This window comes from Rhinolophus sinicus, chromosome 1 (genome assembly GCF_057876585.1).
Source record: "Rhinolophus sinicus isolate RSI-liver-muscle chromosome 1, RSI-T2T, whole genome shotgun sequence".
Taxonomy (NCBI): Eukaryota; Metazoa; Chordata; class Mammalia; order Chiroptera; family Rhinolophidae; genus Rhinolophus; species Rhinolophus sinicus.
This window is the reverse complement of record NC_142501.1, coordinates 141,894,876-141,917,837: the sequence shown is the minus strand read 5'-3', so window position 1 is coordinate 141,917,837 and position 22,962 is coordinate 141,894,876. Positions and strand designations below refer to the sequence as shown.

General features: G+C 39.3%; 1 protein-coding gene across 2 annotated transcripts in view; it reads right to left on the bottom strand.

The window, feature by feature from the left end:
- Positions 1–14,956: 14,956 nt before the first annotated feature.
- The window catches only part of PDS5A (PDS5 cohesin associated factor A), a 111,110-nt gene continuing 103,104 nt past the window's right edge, over positions 14,957–22,962 (bottom strand). For both annotated transcript variants that reach the window (XM_019751955.3, XM_019751956.3), the window contains exon 33: positions 14,957–17,616. In XM_019751955.3, the coding sequence (XP_019607514.1) occupies positions 17,613–17,616 (4 nt within the window). In that variant the 3' untranslated portion in view covers positions 14,957–17,612. The remainder of the gene's footprint in view (positions 17,617–22,962) is intronic.

The following is a 22,962-nucleotide window of genomic DNA, read 5'->3' as shown; positions in this document are numbered from 1 at the left end:
TTTAAAACAACAACAAAACAATCGTTCCCACTCCAGCATCTCCCAGATCTGGTTCCTCCTTTTCCTCAGGCAGTTGAATGGTAACCATCATTTATCCAGTTGCTCAAGCCAAACCCCTCAGAATCATCCTTCACTCCTTTCTCTGCCTAACAGCCCATATTAGCACCTCTTACTAAGTTTTGAATATATTCTGGTTCTAATTTCATTTACTGCTGTCTGCTACTTCCCTACTCACATTTGTTTGACCTCATATGTGTCCGTGTCCATTCGTGAGCTACAAGTCCATCAGCCACATAGCTATGTTTTTTTTAAGTGCTACTTGCCTGCTCAAAATGGCTTTTGACTAAATTTAGAATAATATGCATGCTCCATGCCATGCCCACAATACCTGCCCTTCTACTGGTGGTTTCTCTGGCCTCCCCTTCTCTCCCTTGCTCACCCCACACTAGATATACTAGCCTCTTGGCATTTGTCAAACACACCAGACTACTTTCAGTCTCAGGTCCATTGATTAGCCTGTTCTCTCTGCCTGGAGTGCTCCTCCCCCAGATTCTCACATGTTTTGCTGAATCATTGTATGTTGCTGTCACATGTCAGGCTTTCCATGGTCATCCTAAAACAGGTTTTGCCTCTATTCAGCTCTCCCCCTCCCTGATTAAATTTTCTTTATGGTACTATTAACCTGCTTTTTAATTTTACCCAGCATGAGGATTGGGATTTGACTTACTACTTTATCTCCAATGCCCAGAACGTGGATTGCATGGAACATAGAAAAATATATCAGGTCAGTCATCAGTAAATACTTGTAAATGAATGAATAGAAGGGTAGTAAATAAAGAGGATGTCTCAATGGGAAAAAACAAGACAGGTGAAAACCGAAGCAAGAATATGATGAATATACTGGATCAACCTAGAAGATTTGACAACTAATCCCAGAAAGAAAACAAACTCCACCAAGAGAATAGAGAAAATGAGAGAGATTACCAATTAGTCCATTTCAGAGCTGAAGGACACAAATTTCCAGATTGAAAGGTCCGCCAGCTCAGTGCAGTCAATGAAAAAAGACATATCTGTCAGACTTTAAAGAACTGGGCAGAAGAAAGGATCCTAAAGTTCTCTTGAAGAATAAAGCAAGAATAAATAGCATCAGATTTCTTAAAAAGTACACTGTATTTTAGAAGACCGTGGAACTTTTTAAATGTTAATTAAAATTATTTTCCATATAAATATTAGGATTAAATTCTATATATATTTAAAAGTCATTTATTAGGACGGAGTAAAACCTTTTTAACATTCAGAATATTTACTTACCATATTAAGTTGCTTGTAGCTATTTTTTTTATAGGAAAATGAAGTCTATCAAGAAATAAAGATACTAGCGGTCAAAGAAACAGTGGATCTAATTCAGGGGAGCAATACATGAAAGACCCATGATGACAACAAAAAGCTCCCAGCTTTACTTAGAACAGGACAAAGGTCTTCGGGAGGGAGGACTCCTAGTAAAGAGGATCTGATAAAATACTCAATATGGAGACACATTGCTTTGTTGCATAACCTCATTTATTCTTTCAGTGTGAGTGGCACCTCTGGAGTTGTACATTTTATGTCCTATGTGGATGGAACAACAAATGTACAAGAGGAAGTTGTAAACTAAAACAAAACCATACAGTAATAGAAATAGCTGACATTTTTTGAGTGTATACTCAGTGTCAGTAATTGTTCTGAGTACTTTTCCATGTATTATCTCATTTAAACATTTTATAACTAGACCTTATCCTCATTTTACAGGTTAGGCAATGGGCAGAAAAATGACTTGCTCAGAGTTAACAGTGGTAGGAAGTGCCATATCCAGGGTTTGAACTCCAGTATGGCTGCAGAGCTGGTATTTTATAGGTCCTCTCAAGAAAAAGAAAATGCACATGATAGTTCATGAACATTTGCAAGGCAGTAAATGCTGATGATTGATTTATCCAAATGTAGTGATGAATCTATTTGCAAGATGGGGCTGGGGGGATTCTAAGAATGCCAGATTTTCATCTCACAGCAGACTAGATATATCCAGAATTTATAAATTAAAAAATAGTATTCAAAGCATATTAAAAATATGATGGCAACTGTTTGAAGACACAGTTAAGAAAGCTTCTCTCTCAAGAGACCATAGACTAGAAAAGGCTGGGCAGAACACTTTCATTTAAGCCTTTTGTTTCTTTAACCATTTATTCTTTTCATAAAAATAAGTTTACATTAAAAGATGTGCCATTTTCTCCCTATAGTACTGTTTCTCTAAGTACACATTGTGCTTCCTGCTTCGTACATTTAAAATTACAGTTTCTTCTTTTGGATATGATTCTCTCCATATCTGTAAATTTAAATCATCCTTCAAGTCTGCCTCCAAATGCCACCACCTCCATGAACCTTCCCGAATATCCCATCGAACTTCATAAGTGTTCCAGTACTTTCATTCTAACTTCCATTCTGGTTAGTTGTTTACCCGGTTGATTGTAAACTCCTTAAACACAATCTTGTTACTCTCCTGAGACATAATAGGCACTCAATAAATGTCAAATGAATTGAATTAGGTGTGTACTGAAGAAATAAATACCAAGAGGAGCAGAGGAAATGGACCCAGGAAGGTACCATCAGCAAGATGGATGGAGCAGGTTAGAGCCAATCATTGCCTATGGGCAATACTATCAGCATTTTGTTAGTTTTCTTCTAATCTCTGAACAGTTTTGATCAAATGATGGGCTTAACAGCTTGTTTAGAAGTTACAGAGTGGTGAGCTAAATTTTTTTTTTTCGGTAGAGTTTAGCTCCTTAAAAGGGAACTACCAATTACCAAGTAGAGGCAGGTGAAGGTTTGCTTTCTAAGGTGTGAGAAACTTGTACGCAGGTACATTTTATGACAAAAGGCAGTGGGGAGAGAAATTGAAGATGGGGAGATGAAAAATACTCTTGGTGGGAACACTGGGATACAGAACACGTATGGATTATAACCAAGAAATATATAAAATAGGTCTAAAATGCTGTACACTATATTGTTACTGTTTTGAAGGAATTATTGTCTGGAGTGTAGATGGCGGCAAATATATCGTCAGTAGGAAGAACCATAGAGATCTTTCAGGCACACGCTCTCATTTTGCTGGTGAGAAACTCAAGCTGAGACGTGATTTGCCTCAGATAATGTATACGTTTGTTAATGAATCATGTAGCTGGGATTTAAACTATCTCCAAATCCACATTCACCCCATATCCGTACCCCGTCTGAAATACCTGTCTTCCTTCTGAAAATCCTATTTATCTAAAATGTCACTTTTCTGAAACCTTCCGTCTGTCTCTCTAAACTCCCTCTCATTCAGGCACAGTAAATGTTTTTCTAGACTAAGTTCTTTGTGTAAACTTTTATTATGGGAAACATCCCACTGCATTTGCACAGCTTGTTTTCATGTCAGTCGTTTCCTTAAGGGTTGGAATCATGTCTTTTTTACCTTTATTCCCAGCATAGAGACTAGCAGAGAACTGGTGCTGAATATTGCCTGAGGTTTGGAACTCCTCTTGTTATGAACCATTTTGGTCTGTGGGAACAGTCCCGAAGGTGCTCTTCCTAAACCACACCAAAGATATCAGGCAGTTTATGCTCACGGACAACATTTTGGAAACTAAAGCATCTAAATAACCAAACAGAAATGTCCAATGTCTCAACTCCAAATCCCCGAAGGACTTGGGTAATTCTAAGTCTTAGTGATCAGATTTGAGGCCTCTGAAAGGCAGATGAAGGGCTATTCTAAGAAATGAGTGGGGGGGGGGGGGAGGAAAAGCGAATTGAGTGTAAAATAGCTCTGTTTATAAGGGCCTTATATTTTTCTTTGAAGGGTTTGCTTCTTTACCTTCTTTTTATTTATACATTGACAAGTATCAAAAAAAAAGAAAAAAAAGATTTGAGGCAAGTTTTAAGAGCAAGTAGAACAAATGAATGGTAAAATAACTGTATTAGGGCCAAGGAGAAGAGAAGAGTCAAGACCAAAGGACAAGAAAGAAGACTGACTATGCAAGCACGACATTGTTACGCATCCGAAAGTGCTCACGCGCTCTCAGAGGGCGGGTGCAGAATGCCCGTCGGTACTGGGTTCAGTCCCAAGTCCAGGGCTTCTGGGTCACGGCTATTTCTCCTAACGCGGATCCTGTCTAGATATTATGTGACCTGTGGGCTAAATGGAAAAGTGAAGTGAAAAGCATATCTATATAAAATAGTTCAGAAGAAAAAAGTGGAAAATAGTTTTAAAATATATACTTAAATTTTCATATAAATTACATATGTAAATAGGTGTTAAAGTGCTACAGTAAATGCAGTTCATTGCTGTAGTCCTTGTATCTGCAACTGGTTATGAGGCAGCAGTTGACAAGTATCACCATTATGATTTCCCTATATCTGATCCAAATTCATCTTCCAGTTAGCTAGCATCTCACTAGATTGGGGTGTTTTCAGTATGATACTTGTCTGGATTCCTCCCACATCCCTCCCTTCTATTGTGGAACAGGAAAGGTTTTTCCTATTTAATAATACAGATCACTCATCTCAATCAATATTGTAACAGTTTTCTATCAGTGACAATACCTTGTGTTCAACACCTGGAGTGGATCATTTTTTAATGTCCTTTATGCTACAAAATTATTTTCAGTAATCATGAAATAATACAAAAAAATACTGAAATTTTTTCTCTTGAACTTCATATATGTATAATGTCAATTTTACAATACAAAAGAAAATAGACTACGTTTTAAATTACATTAATGTATTTTTTGAGATATTAGACTTTGTACAATGACTAGTATTGCTATTTCTATTTTTTGAGCCTTCTCCAAATTTATTAATGACTTTCAAAATTGATCTTTCTATATTAATGTTCAAAAAAGAATATACCCAGATTTGTCATCTAGCCTCACTTATAGTTGAGTGAAGAACACTTTTAATTTTAAAAAGTATTTTATGAAGCAACAGATAAACAAATTATAAGAAAAGTCTTAAACATAAGGATCAGTGTGTCAGAATTTCATAAAAGTCCAATATTACTGTATAGTCCATAAAAGCAATACTCTCAGAGTCTTTGCTTTTCACGATTGATTTTAGCGACTTTAATAGAAATATTCAAATACAAAAACTCCTAATTGTCATATAGAATGACACAATTTAAATAACTGAAGTTCAGTTTCTTTTTCTAATTATTGTAGATTTAAGGACTTCTGTCTTCTGCCTGGAATATAGAAAGCTGTAAAGAAGGTGGTTCCTACCCTAACGAGAAAAAGCCAGATAATCCACAAAGTCATAGCTTTCCTTGAACCCATCAGAGAACTGAAGTAACCAAATGCCCTGAAATCTAAATACAGGTACGTCAGACACAGAGGAGTTTCCACCTATTCACACGTGCTTCTGCGGCCCTCCTGGGGCACTCAGGAGGAAGCCTGGTGGTGCAGGCCTGCGAGAGGTGAGCAGCTGCTGCTGTGGGAAAGAAACCAAGCCCTGACTGAACGCTTCTCCCCTAAAAAAAAAAAAAAGGGCTGTAGCTGCTGGGGAAGGAAAGCAACCCTTCACTCTAGTGTACAGGTGAAGATCAGACGAGGCTGGGGAAAGAAAAAGTAAAAATCCCTGTCCCCTGTGGAAGGGGCAGAAAACCATTCTGTAACCAGACCACTGAAGGCTCCTGCCGCGAGCGTCAGGATCACTGAGGAAGCCCCACCCCCTAGATGGTTTTCCTCCAGTTGGTCCTTTTTCTGGAGCAGCCTCTCTGGATTGTAGACGGGCACATTCTTGCTGCGTCCTCATGTGGCCTTTCCTTGGTGTGTGCAGGTGGAGAGAGTACACAAGCTACTGCTCTGGTGTCTATAAGGACCCTAATCCTTTCAGATCTGTGCCCCACTTTTATGACCTCATTTAACCTTAATTACCTCGGAAAAGCCCTCCCTCCAAATGCAGCCACATTGGGGTTTAGAGCCTTAACATGACGCCGGGTGGGGGTGGGGGCTCAATTCAGTCCATAGCAGATGATAATCTGATTTAACTGTTTCACCATTGTGACCATGGTCAGCAGAAGTCCCACCCCTTAGTACCTGCTACTGGATTCTCACTGCCTTCCACCCTAACCAGGCCTGGGAACTAATCCAGATTACCCCCATTTCCCAGAATGTCTGCTGCCCGCAACTACTTCCGGTACCAATTAGAAATAGCTGTAGCTAATTCAAGAAGAGAAATTTATTAATGGGTACTGAGTAGCTCAGACTATCTGGGAAATCGTGGTTATAGAGTCAGAAGCAATGCCAAAAACAGTATCACAAAACTATTTCTGTGAAGACACAGCCTCCGCTGCCACTGCCGGGGGCACCCCAGCCAACCTGCAGCACCAATAACACCGGTGCTGGACATCGGATACTGTTGCCCACCCCTTCCAGGATGAAGTGGTCCCCATTCTGTGGTGTCACAATCCACAGCTCAAAGCAGGTGTGGGTGTTTGGTTGAGAGTACTCAGGTCATATGTCTGAGCCCTAGCTCCACATGAGGCTAGGAAAGTGAGTCGCGTTTTCAGTGTCCTCAGAGGAAATGGCCTCTGCCTCATGAGGTGACAGTTGGGGGTGGTTCCCCAAACATGCAAAGTGCATTCAATATGCTGACTCTGAAAAATGATGATAAACTGTTACTATAGATATGGTGTTTTGGGGGCTGAACTATATAGGAATGTGAGGAAATAGAAACTTTGTAGCCTGGCTCAAGAAAGATTAATTAACAGAAGTGGGATGGTTGGCCCAGAGCCTGGAAAACAGATACAACAGATACAAGCAGGAATAAAGTATCTGAGTCTGTCTTCAATGTTGCCCAAGGCTATTCAGGTGGTTGGGGCTGCTTGACCAGCGATGACAGCTGTGAGCAGGTGAGCACTTACTATTGGCCAGACGTGTGTGAGGTGCTTTCAACACTTTACCCTATTTTTATCCTCACAACCATCTATGAAGCAGTTATTTCACAGATGAGAAAACCGAGTTGTAGGAGGGCTTAGTAGATTTCCAAGATCTCCTGGCCAGGTACTTCAGAACAGAGATGGATTCCACAGGTGATTGTAGCTAATGCAGGCTGACCCTCCCTGCAAAGCCTGCACTTCCCAGACCTAACTCAGAGTCCGCTCCCCACAGAGACTTCCCAAGCAGGGAGCAGGAGCTGATCAGCCATTTGTAAACATGTTGGCCTCTGGTTTATACGGTGTCTTTGGGTTATAAGACCCGTCCCATGGCCATGACCATAGTGGAGAAAACTGTTTCCAGACCCTCCTATCTGAGAACCAGACTGACCCCAGCAAGGAATCCTGTGAGGAGTAAAACCACGGATGGGCACGGTGTTTTGCCTGTAAACTCAATTATTGTTGATAATGGTGCTTTTGACAGGATGAGGACTTGACAATCTGTACTTCAGTAGATGCTGCTTTGCTTTGTATACATAAACATTTTTTGGAAAATGTCTCATTTATCTTAAACTTTATTGAGGTACAACTTACATACCATAGAACGTACCCCCTTTAAATGTATATTTTTAGTAAATTTTTAGTAAATTTTTAGTAAATTTACTGAGTTGTGCAACCATCACGACAATTCAGCTTTAGAACATTTCCATCACACCAGTAAGATCCCAGGAGCCCTTGTACAGTTACTCTCTGCTCGCAACCCTAGTCCCTTGGCAACCACTAATCTACTTTCTGTCTCTGTGGATTTGCCTTCTCTGGACATTTCATGTAAACGGAAGCAGACTAGTTTCTTTTTTATGTCTGGCTTCTTTCACTTAGCGTAATGTTTCCGAGATTCATCTATATTGTAGCATGATCAGCATTTCCTTTTTGTTGCTGTGTAGTATTCCATTTTATATACATTTTGTTTATATATTTGGATAGATCACATTTTGTTATCCATTCACCAATTGATGGAGTCGCATTTAATTTGAATTTTTTTAAAACGTTATTTGCTGACATATACATGGAGGCAACAGAACCCAATAGGTGATCTCAGCCCAACTCTGTGCACTGTCTGTATTCATTATCCATTTCCTTCACTATCCAGTTCCTGAGAGGTTGTGTGTCCCTGCAATGGGTTCACTTAATTGTTATAAAACACTTGTAATTTCCTTAATCCTTCTATAGAAACTATAAAGTTTAGGTAATTCTGACCCTTTAAACACAATGCCATCATCAGTAACATAGAAATCCTGCATCAGTGACGATCAGGCCTTTGCACGACAAATACTTGAGTGCCATTTAGATTGCCATTGTGATGAAAAAGTGGGATTAGCAGGAGACTGGGGATGGTCTAATATTTGTGGAAGTTTTCCTCTGAATCAGTTTTGGAGACTGGGACGTGCTTGACTACCGTGCTATGGTGGCTGTCTTGTGATCAAGAAAACACGCCAGTTGTGGCTGTATGGAGAGGAAGAGCAGTGATCTGTCTAGTTTGGAGTCCAATGAGCCATGACTTCTAAAAAGAGACAGGCCCTGCTGCACATAACTATAAGCTGCCAGATGGTTGATAAATGCAGAGACCCAGGCCACCTGGGCCTATTCGACATGCTACATTTAAGAGCCTCTGCAAAATGGTCGTAAGTCAGGGAGTTTTAGCAGTACCAGCCTTCTCCCTTTCAGCCATAACCTGAGGTGGGATGCAAAGGGGCATCCTCTTCTGTCTTTGCAGTTGACCTTTCCTTGGACGGTACACTCCATCACAGGCCACGGGAACCCAGATGGCAAAACTGCCAAAACCTTCCTGAGGAAAGGGTTTCAGGAGGCTTAGGGGTGTGTGACCACCAGGGTTACTCTCTTCTCAAAAAGGCTCACTAGCTGGGTTTCCACCAAATGTGCTGCTTGGAGAAGCCCACTAAGTCCCTAGAATTATACAGTTTATTCAAAGAAACCATAGAAGTTATCAACACACCTGAATTTGTGTGTGGGCTGGGGTGCACTCAGGGTGGTAGAAAAGTAAAGTTTGGAGGCTGGGACCAGGTGTTGTAGAGTCTGCGAATGTAGCAAAGCTTTGCACATTGGACGTGCTCAAACGGTGTGTGTACTGCTGAAGCTGCAGTCTCCTGACGCTTCTCCAGCCAAAGTTTGTTCACCCCGATCACCTCCGCCCAGGAGCCCTCAGCCTGGATGGAGAGCCACCTCCTGCATCAGGTCCAGCTCATCCAGAGGGATGCTTGCTCAGCCCAATCAGTTGTTTTTCAAATTTTTTGACAGCACCTGCTTGCTTATTAATTATTTTTTCAGATTTTTATTAAAAGATAGTGAACATACGATATTAGTTTCAGGTGTACACCATAGATATTCAACATTTATATACCTAAACAAGAGGTCACCTTGATAAAGCCAGCAGCCATCTCACATCATACCACACTATCACAATGCTATTGACTATATTCTCCATGCTGTACATTACATCCCCATGACTTATTTGTTTTATACCTGGAAATTTGGACCTCTTATTCCCCTTCCCCTCCCTTTTTAAATTTATCAATTACAGTTGACATTATTATTAAATAATTTCCGGTGTACAGCATGGTGGTTAGACATTTATATAATGTATGAAGTGATCCCCATGACTAGTCTAGTACCCACCTGACACCATACATACACATAGTTATTACCATATTATTGTGTACATTCCCTATGCTTTGCTTTACATCCCTGTGACTCTTTTGTAACTACCAATTTGTACTTTTTAATCCCTTCACCTTTTGCATGGGCCCCCAACCTCCACCCTTCTATCACCCCAACAAATGTAGTATCCATCTGACAGCATACATAGTTGTAATATTATTGACTATATCCCTTATGCTGTACCCTACATCCCCATGACTATTTTGTAATGACCAATTTGTATTTCTTAATTCCTTCCCCTTTTTCACGTACACACAACTTCCCTCCCATCTAGTAATCATCAAAATGTTCTCTGTATCTATGAGTTTGTTTCTGTTTTGTTTGTTTATTTAGTGCTTAGATTCCACATGTAAGTGAAATCACATTGTATCTGGCTTTGTCTGACATACTACACTCAGCACAACACCCTCCAGGTCTATCCATGCTGCCACGGATGGCAACAACACTTTCCCTTCTGTGGCTGAGCAATAGTCCATTGTATATATGTATTATACCCTCTCCTCTTTATCCTTCATAAGAGGACGTGCTCCAACCAACTGAGCCATCTGGGAGCTCAGTGGCAGCTCAGCTCAAGGTGCCGTGTTCAATCTTAGTTGCAGGGGGCGGAGCCCACCATCCCTTGTGGGACTCGAGGAATTGAACTGGCAACCTTTGGTTGAGAGCCCACTGGCCCATGTGGGAATCTAACCAGCAGCCCTTGGAGGTAGGAGCACGGAGCTCCAACCGCCTGAGCCACCGGGCCGGCCCATAACGATTTTATTTTTAAAAATCTATTCAGCCCTCCTGTCTTTTGATTGGAGCATTTAATCCATTTACATTGAAAGTAATTGGGGAAAAAAAAAGAAAGTAATTGGTAATTATTGATAGACATGTATAGACTTTGCCATTTTATTATTTATAATTTTGATTCCCTCCCCCACCCCCCAAACACACATACACATCTTAAAGAAGCCCCTTTAACATTCCTTGTAATACTGGTTTGGTGGTGATGAACTCCTTTAGCTTTTTCTTGTCTGGGAAGCTCTTTATCTGTCCTTTGATTTTTGAATGATAGCCTTGCTGGGTAGAGCACCTTTGGTTCTAGGTGTTTGGTTTCATCACGTTGAATATTTCCTGCCAATATCTTCTGGCCTGCAAAGTTTCTGTTGAGAAATCAGCTGACAGTCTTATGGGAGCTCCCTTATAAGTTACTATTTGCCTTTCTATTGCTCGTTTTAGGATTCTCTCTTTTCCATTTTAATTATGATGTGTCTTGGTGTGGGACTGTTTGGGTTCATCCTGTTGGGACTCTCTGTGCCTCCTGAGCTTGTATGTCTATTTCCTTTATCAAGTTAGGAATGTTTTCAGTCATTATTTCTTCAAGTAGGTTCTTAATCTCTTGCTTTCTCTCTTCTTCTGGTACCCCTATGATAAGAATGTTGTTGCACGTGATGTTGTCTCTTAAACTATCCTTATTTTTTCTTGGATTCTTTTTTATTTTTACTATTCCGATTGGGTATTTTCTACTACCTTGTCTTCCAAGTCACTGATTTGATCCTCTGCTTCATCTAGTCTGCTGGTGATTCCTTCTAGTGCATTCTCCATTTCAATTATTGTATTCTTCACTTCTAACTGGTTCTTTTTTATGGTTTCTATGTCCTTTTTTTTTTTTTTTTTTTTTTTAACAGGTTCTTGACCTGGTTTATTAGGAATAGAAAGCATTCTTTTTGGCATTACTGGATTTGATATAATCAAATTTACATTTAAAAGGATCACAATGGCTTTAGGCTATAGGAATGTAAGAGTAGAAGCAGGAAGACCAGTTAGGAGGCTACTACAATATCCACTTGAAAGAATGTGGTGACATGATTGATAAGAGTTGTTATGGAGTCAAATGAGTACATTTAGGATGTATTTGAAGCTATATTTAATATGATTAGCTGATGGATCAATGTATGATGTGAGAGAAAGGGCGGGGCCTAAGATGACTCCCACTTTTTCCATCTGAAGAACTAGGTGAAGAGAGGAATCTCATATGAAATTGCAGAATGTCAGAGGAGAAGTAGATTTGAGTGAAAGAAAACTCAAACATTTGATGTCAGACATGTCAAGTGCGAGATGCTAGTTAGACACCCAAGAGGAGATGTAAGCAGGTAGGAGTATGAATTTGGTGTCCAGGTGATATGTGGAGTCTATGTCCTTTTTTATGCTTGCATTCTCTTTGTTGAAGTTCTCACTAAGTTCCTTGAGCATCCTTATAACCATTGTTTTGAACTCTGTCTCTGGTAGGTTGCTTGCCTTCATTTTGCTTAGTTCTTTTTCTGGAGTTTTCTCCTGTTCTTTCATTTGGGATGCATTTCTTTGTTTCCTCATTTTGGCTGCCTCTCTGTGTTTGTTTCTATGAATTAGGTAGACCTGCTATGTCTCCAAGTCTTTCCAGGAGGCCTTATTTAGTAGGTGTTCTTTGAGGCCCAGTGGCACAATCTCCCTGGTCACTTGAACCAGGTGTTCCGGGGTGTCCCTTGTGTGGGTTGTGTGTGCCCTCATGTTATAGTTGAGACTTAATTGCTATTGATGTGTGAGTGGGTGGGATTGACCCTCAGGCTGACTGGCTGAGGGGTTTGGCCACGTCCATAGCTTATGGGCTGCTATGTGAGAGGTTTACTACAGTAAGTGTATTCACCCCAGCAGGCCCTGGTGCCTGTTGAGACCACCTATTGTGCGTGCCACTTGTGGAGCTAATTGGGCAGTGCTCTGTTGTGGTCTGAAGCCAACCCCTAGGTGTGTTGGGTCTGGGGCCTCTTGGGAGGGGCTCTGATGCAGGCCCAGGTCAGCTACTCCCTTTGACCGGGCAGAGGCTACTTGGTAGGAGCTGTAAAACAATCTGCATTTGTTTGCTGCCTCTTCTGGACCTGGAGGCGCATGGGAGAGGCTACGCTGTGAACTGAGGACAGCTGCCACCAGCACCAGGCCTGTGGTAGCTCTGCAAAAAGTTAGGACATCCCGAGGCCTGTTGCCACCTGCTGGCTCCCTTAACGTTCAGCCACTGATAAAATCTGGTGCAGTATACAAGTTGGGTGAGGCAGGGTCTCAGGGGAATTGTGAGAATTGTGGGAAGAGCTGTGGTCACCAAGTTAATGTAAATTCTAGTTTGGTGCCAGTGCTGAGCCTAGAGCAACTCAGCAAAAGTCTCAGAGCACACAGTGGCCAGTTGTCACCTGCCTGGGGTCTGTCGAACTCCAATAGTTTTCCAAGAAAGAGTGCAATGAGGGCAGGCGGAGCTGGCTACTCCTGGAGAAAGTGCCTCCAGCTGTGTATGAGTTGGGTTCAGTGGGTTCCCAGTGAGTCAGCAGGTTGGAGTGAAGCTCAACAGGCCAATCAGATTCAGATTTGGCCGGAGGAGGTGGGCTCAGCACAGGAAAGATGGCGCCCGCTTGCCGGCTGCACAAAGATGGATCCCTCACCTGGAAAATGCTGACTATCCTCCAGTCCTACCCCTGCAGCCACAGTCTGCCCTCTGTATGTCTCCGAGTCACCGCCCCTCCGCTGGAGCCCAAGGTGAGTGCCTGCAAGTGAGTCTGTGCGCAGGTCATTTAAGAGAACGTGTGGGTTTCCCGTAGCCTTTCATCCCACCTGGATGGTCAGAATTCCGTTTTTCACAGCCAGATGTTGTGGGGGCTCTGGGTGGGGGGAGCCTGGTGTGGGAGGGCTGGGGTCCCTCACTCCTCTGGGGGGGGAACCAAGGTGGCAGAGATATCCCTTCTTGTTTTCAACCACCACAGGGAGTTTTGGGGCTCGTTCTGCATCTCTGCCCTTCCTGACTTCTTGACATGGCTTCTTCTTTGTATTTTTAGTTATAGGACTTCTGTTTGGCTAGACTTCAGATGGTTCTCCAGGTTGATTGTTCTATAATTTAGTTGTAATTTTAATGTGTTCACAGAAGGACGCAGGCAGTGTTTCTTTACTATGCCATCTTGGACCTCCCCAGTCATTTCTTAAGGGACAAACCTACATTTCACAATTCTCAGAATTGCATCTTCTCTACATAGAAATGTAGGGATTTTCTGCTTCTAACAGCACTGTCAGGACTCTGAAGTTCAGACTTAATGTTCCCTGGAACAGTCACATCTGCCTGTGTTGTGCTATTGTTTTATATTGCAGTCCTTCCAAGGCACCAACCTTTGTGTTTAATGTCAGCCCCGGCATCGTATCTAGTCTGTACAGATTAAATAAATACCTGTAATGAGGAAAACTGCTACCCCCTACCATTGTATTTTCTTAATGGCTCCCATAGATCTGGACCTTGTACTACAGGTGTGTAATTGACCTCCAATTAATTGCTTTTCAAACTTCAAGTGGAAGAATGGATATAGTGCTGTTTTCTAAAAGGAATGGATTTTATTTAGAATGCATGGTCTTTGCTAGGGAACAGGAGTAACTAGAGAATGAGGGGAGGAAAATGCCTTAAGTTAGCAATCAGTATTGATAAAGCAATGTTTTTTGAGAAATACCCCAAACTGAAGTCCTAATCACCAGCCTGGCCCTTAGAAATTGGACCTTATACATATTCCTGTTGACTTTGAACTAAGACACAAAATGAAATAAATGAAGGTTATTGCTCTTGTGGGAGGCCAAAAGTTGAAGCTCTGGTTTACAGGCGGAGTTGTGATTGTGAATGCTCTTTTTCATGGTCCTACACTCTTTCTAGCTTGTAGCAAACTTAACTTCTTACAGGCAGTGCATCATTACTATCTAGGCAGTCTGCAAAGCTCCTGGTCATACTGCTGGAAACATGTTGTCTCTAGTGGTTTCTACTGAGTTTATCCATGTGAATAATGATGACACAAAACTCTTGTGAGTACAAGTATCAAGGTGTGGAATGATAATCCCATTGAGCATAGAATACGGAACCAGGCATGATAGCCTGGTCTCATTCTGTTCACCTTATTCCAGATATTATGTAATCTATTTGCTCTCCATGAAGCAGCTTCTATACTAAATAAGCATGTTTGAACTTTGTGATAGATGTATCATAAATAGTATAAATGAAAGGTCACTTTTAAGTTCTTAGGTTAAAAAGCAACTTGTAAAGTCTCCCAAATGTTTGTCAGAATGTATCATCTATTATGTGCCCCCTCAGTCACTGTAAGCCAGATCAGAGGATGTAGCCAGTAAGTTGGAAGGTGGCATTTGATTTCTTAGGAAGATATGCAGACTCCAGAATCTAAACAGAAAATATGCACAGACATTTTATCAGTTTGTGAAATACATGAATATTCAGGGCTCCACACTACTATATAATGCTGCATTTCTTGATTTTATTTGAAACAATGCATATTTTTAGCATTTTATGGTAGGATTTTACACTTGTCATTTACACAAATTACAAGGTTCTGCTTCAAGTCTTTAAAAAATTTTAAAAATTCAGCCCATGTGCAGCACAATAATATGCAAAACTACTTTACATTATACACACTTTTTATCAAAGGAGATACAAAATTCTGGCTTGTAGTTTTAGACAAATACAAGAAGCTTCAAACTAGACACAGAGGGTTAACATTAATTCTCAAATATAAGTCTGCACTTTGTGTTGTATTTCTCTGAGATGTAAATACTAAATTCCTAAGGGATTTAATTTTTTTCCTTTTTTAAAGGAAAACTGCCAAATTTCCCTTACACAAGTCCCTCTCCATCAGCTCAATCTTTCCATCATCCTACTCTCCCTTCCCTTAGTGCCAGACACTTGCATCGTATTACAAAATCAGGAGTGGGCCATTTACAGAGACGTGTGGACCAGATCCTTTTAGCTACCTCCTCTCCTGCAAAATCTAGGCAACCATGAGCTGATGCACATGATTCTGCTACAGTATGTTAAATATGACATTAGGTAATCTAGTCAGCTGTGACGCTGAGTAATTAATCAAGTTGAGAGAAAGAAGGTCCCTACCAGTGTGCTTTTTATTGGTGACAAATGCATGGCTTTAAGAATCAAGTTGTCTGATGCTAAGAGAACTTTAAAATCTTTCTAAATAGAACATGCCCACTGATTGCTTGAGGGACTTCTCTGATGCTTATGCATAGATACTCTTTTTCAGCATGTTGGAGGCAATATTTTATACTTTCCTTCTAAAAGGTTAGGAAGAGGCAATAAGGAAGAGTAGGGCTTTTTCTGCCCTTTTAAAAGGTACTGTTTTCTGTCACTGGTATCCATTGTTCCTTAACCATCATCTGATACCTAAATGTGTGTATACGCATATTTAAAAGAATGACCCATCTTTCAGTCAATATACAGCCAACTCTTGATTATCTATGAGAACACAAGTGACATTTACTACCAGTAAATTTCACATTTAACATAATCATCCTTTTTGGACACTGCTCACATTCACTGTTTGTGTTACATCCCACATAGACTACAGTCTAACAAGACCAAGTTAATGCAAACATTGTTTACATCTTCTAACCCACGCTGGGAATGTGTAGGGACACCGAGCAAACACATTCAGCCAGGGCTTTGGGAAAAGTGGAGCCTAAAGTGGAGAAGGGGGGAGTCTATAACTCTGAGCATGAGAAAGCACAAATTTCAAGTTCCTTCTGAATTAGCTTTTAAAATATGCCTTCATTATTTTGTTTTAAATTTATGATTACTGCAAAATTCAAAACCTGAGGCATAGTCACTATTTTATATAGATAATGGAGAGTTGACTGTAATCATGTTTTTTGTGTCTTTATGACTTTAGCCCTTTCATATAAAAAAATTCACAAGAAAACATAATATGATAAAAAGATTAATAGACTACCATTATGACATCTAGAAGCATTTATTTTATGCAAAAAAACTTAAATATGATCATGTGTACACAAAAGTGCACACAATACCTATGCTGAACAATGTCAAGAAACAATATATTGATGCAACAGTTGTCTTCTAAAATAAACATAAAAACTGAGCCCAGACTGGCAGACAAAAGCAAAACACTTATTTCCCAATAGCATAACGCTGAAAATTGATAGCAATCCTAAACACCTCCAACTTTCCTTACAAAGCTGCCAAAGTCCAACTATCTTAAAAAATTGACTTTTTTTTTACATCAATAATAAAAATCTGGTGACAAACATTATAAAACCAAATGCTGGACAGTCTTTACTCCTTTAAAATTCCAAATATTCCAACATAATCACAGGAGTAAAAACCATTTTAAAGTGATATGCTTTATGAAACAAACAATATGTACATTTATTGCAAATTATATTAAACTAAAGTGGAGGGAAAATCAAAATATGAAGTGATAATTTAATTATTTTCTCACTCTGATAAAAGTCAGAAAGCAACATTTATAAAATTGCCACCACATCACTTTTCATAGCAGGGAACTGAAATCTGTACATCTCATTTTTGCAGAAAAGTAGGCAGGCAGAAAGAATTATACATAAAAGTTTCCAAAAGGAAAAACAAAGAAATTATTTAATCTGATCTCTTTTCTTCTAAAAAATTAATTCAGTAGACTTTTCTTTTGTAACACGGGAATTCCTGGCTCTAAAATTGATGAATTTTCAGTGTCAGTGTAAGGACATCCTGTTACTTTCTTTAAAATAAAAACTGCAGCATGGAAGTTAATGGTGTATTATGCCTTTAAACTCCAGATATGCAGGAACTGGAACCAAGTGTTAAGCAATTTGCTTAATTATTGACTTTTCATAAGAAAAGTCTGGGGGGAGGAGGGTAGAATAGAGTTGCTTTTAGCCTCTCTCAAGAGTTTCTGCTGTACATTTCCATCAAAGGACTTGTGGTCATGTGAAAAGGAAGTAATAGTTTCAGTTTTCAAGGCAGAAAGTGTGTTTTGAAGTTAACTTCATTTTCTGTTCAGGGATATTTTGAATCCAAGTTTTTGCAGAAGCTGGAGCTTGCTTCTGTTTGGCCTTCATTTTCTCCCTTTGCAAATGAGTTTTCTTTTTACCTTGGGGATAGAAGAAAGCAAAGTTAGAAAATATATAAACAGGAAAACAAACCAGAATTATTTCATTTCTATAGCTATTAGCTAAAATCTGAAAATATTTTTCATTTTTCACCTGAAACTTTACTTGGTTTAAAGAATCTTTCCCAGTTAAACTATATAAAAACTATATAAACTATATAAAAACTATATAGTTTAACTATATAGTTAAACTATATAAAAAACACGAATGATGTTATTTTCAACCATTAAGTTCTTCTATCCAATGGCCAATATGCTTAAAACAATAAAACAAAATGAAAGCTATTATTTGAAATGTCATTTTTTATTAATACTTTTAAAATCATATTATAGAAGAAAATTACTGGATACTGTGGCAAATTGTTTTATAAGTCTGACTGCTGAACTGGGTAAACAAATACATTTTAATATACTAAAAAAAACAAAAATAAAAACAAAAAAACGAGGAAAATTTAGCTTAATTCTATTAAAAGGTTAGAGGAATCCTCCACTAGTAGGGAGGGAAATTCTGATCTCTGAAAGCGCCTCTGCCTCTTTGGGAGGAGGCAGAACCACCTAACAGGTGAGAGGGCAAAGGGAGGAACTGAGCACAGGGCTTGGCCTCGGCTCCCTCCATTTATTCTCTTTTGCCCCCAGAGGTGTGTTCTGCGCTGCCTGCGGTGGTTCCCTGTAGGGGCAGGGCCTTGGTAGCCCCCTGGCCTATGTCATTTCACATTTTAAATCAGCCAAATCAGTATTAAGACTGTGTCTCCTTCTCAACAATTTCAAACTGAGGAGAGAAAAGTAAGGGGGTTGTTTATAATTACTTCTAATCCCAACCCCCCAACACTACACATACATTTTATAAAAATAAGAATGCTTTAAAAAAAGCTAGGCGATTAAAATTCTTACAGAGACTACTAAATTAATTTATTATACGAAACAAGTTCAATTATATGACACCAAACTATCTTCTACAAGCTGCCTGTCGCACTTTCAGGAAGCTTTCCTTCACTAGCTCTGAGCCCTCAGTATCTTCCTGGCTGCTCACAGACCTTTAAACAATCCACGTCCCCTGGAAGAATTTCCTGGACTTGATTTTATGTCCTAAAGTGAATCGCCATCACTTCCAAGCACTTGGCTTCTGAAAAATTTTATATTATTTTGATAAAAATGCAGTTGTTACTGAAGGAATAGTCACATCAAACTAATGTACGGTTGTTTAACACATGAGGATACACACTTAGGGGGTCACTTTCAAGATATGAACCCATCTGATGTGAGGAAACTTTCTCAATACACAGTAAGCACAGGAAATCAGGATATTCTTTGCTTAAAAAACCAGAAATTCCAAGATTCTTGAACACTCCCACACTAAGCATGCTAAGTGAAAAATATTAATCCAAAGATGAGAAAACATAGTCTATTATCCTACAGATAATTTCTTTAAATTTATAGTTTCCCCAAAAGTCCAAAGTTTAAGGACTGGTGTTTACTGATAATTTCTTTGTGGAAGAATTTGGTTTGAAGTGTAAGCAAGACATGCTCAAGAATCAGCAGACCTATAAAAACATATTTTTAAAGCAAAATATTTTGAATTGTTTGCCACTAGATAATAGCTCAAAAACATAAGGAAAGAACAAGTGAACTAAGCAAATGAAATGATGATCAACCTTCATCCAAAACTTAGAAAGTCAACATTAATTGTAGTTATTCAGATACTGTTTCCTTCCTGACCACAGTATACAAATGGCTGACTTTTATAAACATATAGAGTGAATTCAAGGTTATTTTCTCACAAAAAGTACCAATTCCAAATGCAGCCCCAAATATAAATGGTAACATTTATTGGAAAACTCTCTCTCTTTCTCAATAGTGGAAGGAATACATTTACTACAACAATCCAAAGGGATCTAAAAATTCAAGTTAAGTTTACAAATTGAAATGCTCAGCATCAACTCCCAAATTAAGAAGTAAAATCTATGCCTGTAAATATTTGTATATACTATCCATGTTCTGGTGGAATAAAGTATCCATCCTTGAGTTAGTAAATAAATTATGTAAGTAAGAATCATACTACAAGTAATTATAATTTACCTAATGTTGTAAGTAAGATGACCTAAGGAATTCTATAGGGGTTAGTACTTGCCACACACTATAAGTGAAGTTGTGGTATTAAAATGGTTCTAGAGGCTACCATTTATCAAGAGTTCTGTATAATAGAGCTGAAGGATTAAATGAAATTAACAAAGCATCTAGACTATGGCTGGCATATACTGGGACCTAAAAAGTATTTTTCATCAATTACATAATAAAATTTTAATACAATATAAATACAAAGTAAGAAAGTTGGGTGAGTTTTCTCGAGGTGGTGCCAGTGTAAGGTGTAGCCTAGTTCCTCTGAGGGATCCTGTACTCAGATTGGCAATGGAGTACAGAAGACGAGGGTAATGTCAGGAGGAGAGGTTCTTTGCAGATGTTACCGTGGAGACATATGTGACCAGAGCAGGAACTGACCACCTGGGCAGTGAGAAATTAAGTGAAAGGTGTGAAGAATAATGCAAGGTAAAGCAAAAGGAAAGACTGGTAACATGGCATCTGCAGTTGGAAAGCAAGGTCCCTGAGTAGCGCAACGGTGCTGGGCCTTATTTCTCCAAGTCTTGCATTCGCGCTCACAGTCCAGGGGTGAGCAAGCGACCTTAGTCAGCACTCCAGATGTGTCTCCACTAGGCAGGCCCCGAGGCTACGCTTTGAGCTGCCAGGGCAGTAAGTGAGCTGATTCTATCACCAGGGGTTCATCCTTGGATGTACTGTTTGATGGCTCTCAGGTTTGGCAACTGTTTCTTCTTTAATTAACTGGTTGAAATTGGAATGATAACCTTAACAGGATGATTCAAAGTGTTACAATAATTCCGTATTCAGAATTGTTCAATCATGTGGCTTTAACCTGTATCTAATCCTCAACAGGTCTCAGGAAAATACAGGTGGGATGTCAAGCACAGGTAATACTTGCAGTTAATGAGAAGTATGTTTAGAATTTTGTAGGAAGGTAGAAGCTACAGTTCTACCTGAAATAAAAATAAAGCTGGCATCCTCAGTATTGATCACTCAACGTTATCTCACGTTGAGGGACAGTTAAAACATCAGCTGAGTCACCAAGTGTGTCTGTCTCTTCTGTCGTTTGGTGGTTAACTACACATTAGAACGTCTCCTTCTACACACTAAGAGGAAAAACAAATTAACGGAGTTCTGAATGTTCATAGTTTTAAAATGTTTCAAAATACTGTGTAAGTTAGAGGAGAAACATAAGCACAGCTACCACTGTTAGTTCCCTGAGGCGGTAAGGATTCAAAGCCCTTTCTGCGTGGCACTGGCCAGATGGCCTGAGGAAGGAATCTTTTCTGGTCTAATCTCCTTCTCTCTAACAGAGGCTTGTACTTGCTTCATAATCATTGTTGGCCAAGGCCAATGTATGTTCAACAGCCTTTTCCTGTTTTCACGATTATTTCTAGTATGTGCTAAACACTGTGCCAAATACCATCCCCACGGCCTACCTAATTGTCACCATAGTTGACAATGTTCTTAGCAGTAGGTGCTTCATTTACTTCGTCTGCCACTTTTAAGAACATCTGATCTGTCTCTTGTTTTTTTCCCTCTGTTGTGAAAACGCAAGGGCTTTTGACTGTGTGTGCTCTGAAAGAGGTTGGCCTACAGTTGGTCTGCTTGGCTTAACGTGTGATTTTTGTAAGTAAACTAGCTTTTATGTGATAGTTATAAAAATTAACTATATGCAAATATATTCCACTTTATGGGAACTAGTATTACATAAATGAACTACATTAACTATTTAAAAATATGCAAGTATTTTCAAAGTATCCTTTGTTCTTCCAGTTTTGTGTGCCATATGTAGATCGTGCCTGCAGAATTAAGACTTAATTTTACTTTAAAAGTACAATTCCAGAATGACAATGCCTGTGTTTAATCCTGGCCCCACTGTTTATATAAACAAAGGGACTAAAAGCTACATGGACCCTCCATGCCTGGGTTGCCTCCTCTTTGTAAGCTGGAATGATGATAATACTTAGTCACATAGAGATGTTTTAAAGATTTAACAGGATAACAAAGAACTTAGAATTGAGCCTGGCTCATAATAAGCACTATGTAAGTGTCATCTATTATTGTTCTTATGTATCAGTGTATTGTAATAAAATATATATAACATAAAATTTACCATTTTAACCTTTTTTAAGTACACAGTTCAGTGGCATTAGTACGTTCACATTGTTGTGCAATGACTGCCACTCATCTGTAATATTTTCATCTCTCCAAACTGAAACTCTGCACCTATTAAACACTGACAGCTATTCTCTTTTCCTTTGCTCCCGGGAACCACCGCTCTACTTCCTGTCTATGAATTTGACTACTTTAGGTACCTCATATAAGTGGAATTATATAGCATTTGTCTTTTTGGGTCTGGCTGATTTCAATTAGCATAATATCCTTAAAATTCATCCACATGTAGGATGTTTCAGAATTTAATTCTTTTATGTAGTGATTCTAAAAATAATTCTTATATTTTTACTGTAGCAATCAACAGACCTCCCGTTAAAGTTTTTGGTTCTCTCTGGAGTTGACAAGCTGGGGAAGTATGTATACTCTTTGAGGGGAAGAACCTATCCATTTTGGATACTTTTGTATTGCCAACACCCACCACAATGGCTGGCACTCTAATCAGTAAAGTGTTGAAAGAGTGAATGAATAAGTACAGAGCAATGTGATGTGCCTGTAATGCATCCAATCTCCGTAGGAGGGTATCACGAGCAACACAGAGTTTCTGGAGTAAGTTAGGTTTTGCTGAACAGCTCATCAGGATTCCAAGTCTAAGTTACAATGGTAGGATTTAAGGACAGAGTTATCTTATTAGGCTCAGGAAAGAATGGAAAAGACAAAAGGAAGCTTGGGAGAAAGTTTCAGAATGTACTTCTATGTTGCGTTAATCATGAATTAGTAGTCAACACAGTTCAATCATAAGTTTCGGAAATACGTGTGCAAAAGATTTGATCTATTTTATTGAATCAACAGAGTATAATGTTATTATGAACACCTTATTTAACCATCCAACTTCACTGAGACTATAAAACCATCACAGAATTCTGTATTTTTAATAACACACTGCTTACTGACCTACTGACATACTTAAGACTACTAAGGTTATAAGAGACATTTTAAGATTTATTTTAAGAAGGCTCAATGCTACTTTTAATCAAAACCAGTCTCTGGCATGTAAGATATTTTTGTTTGTTTAATGACGTTGGTATACATAGTGTACCTAGAAGTAGAGCAATGGGT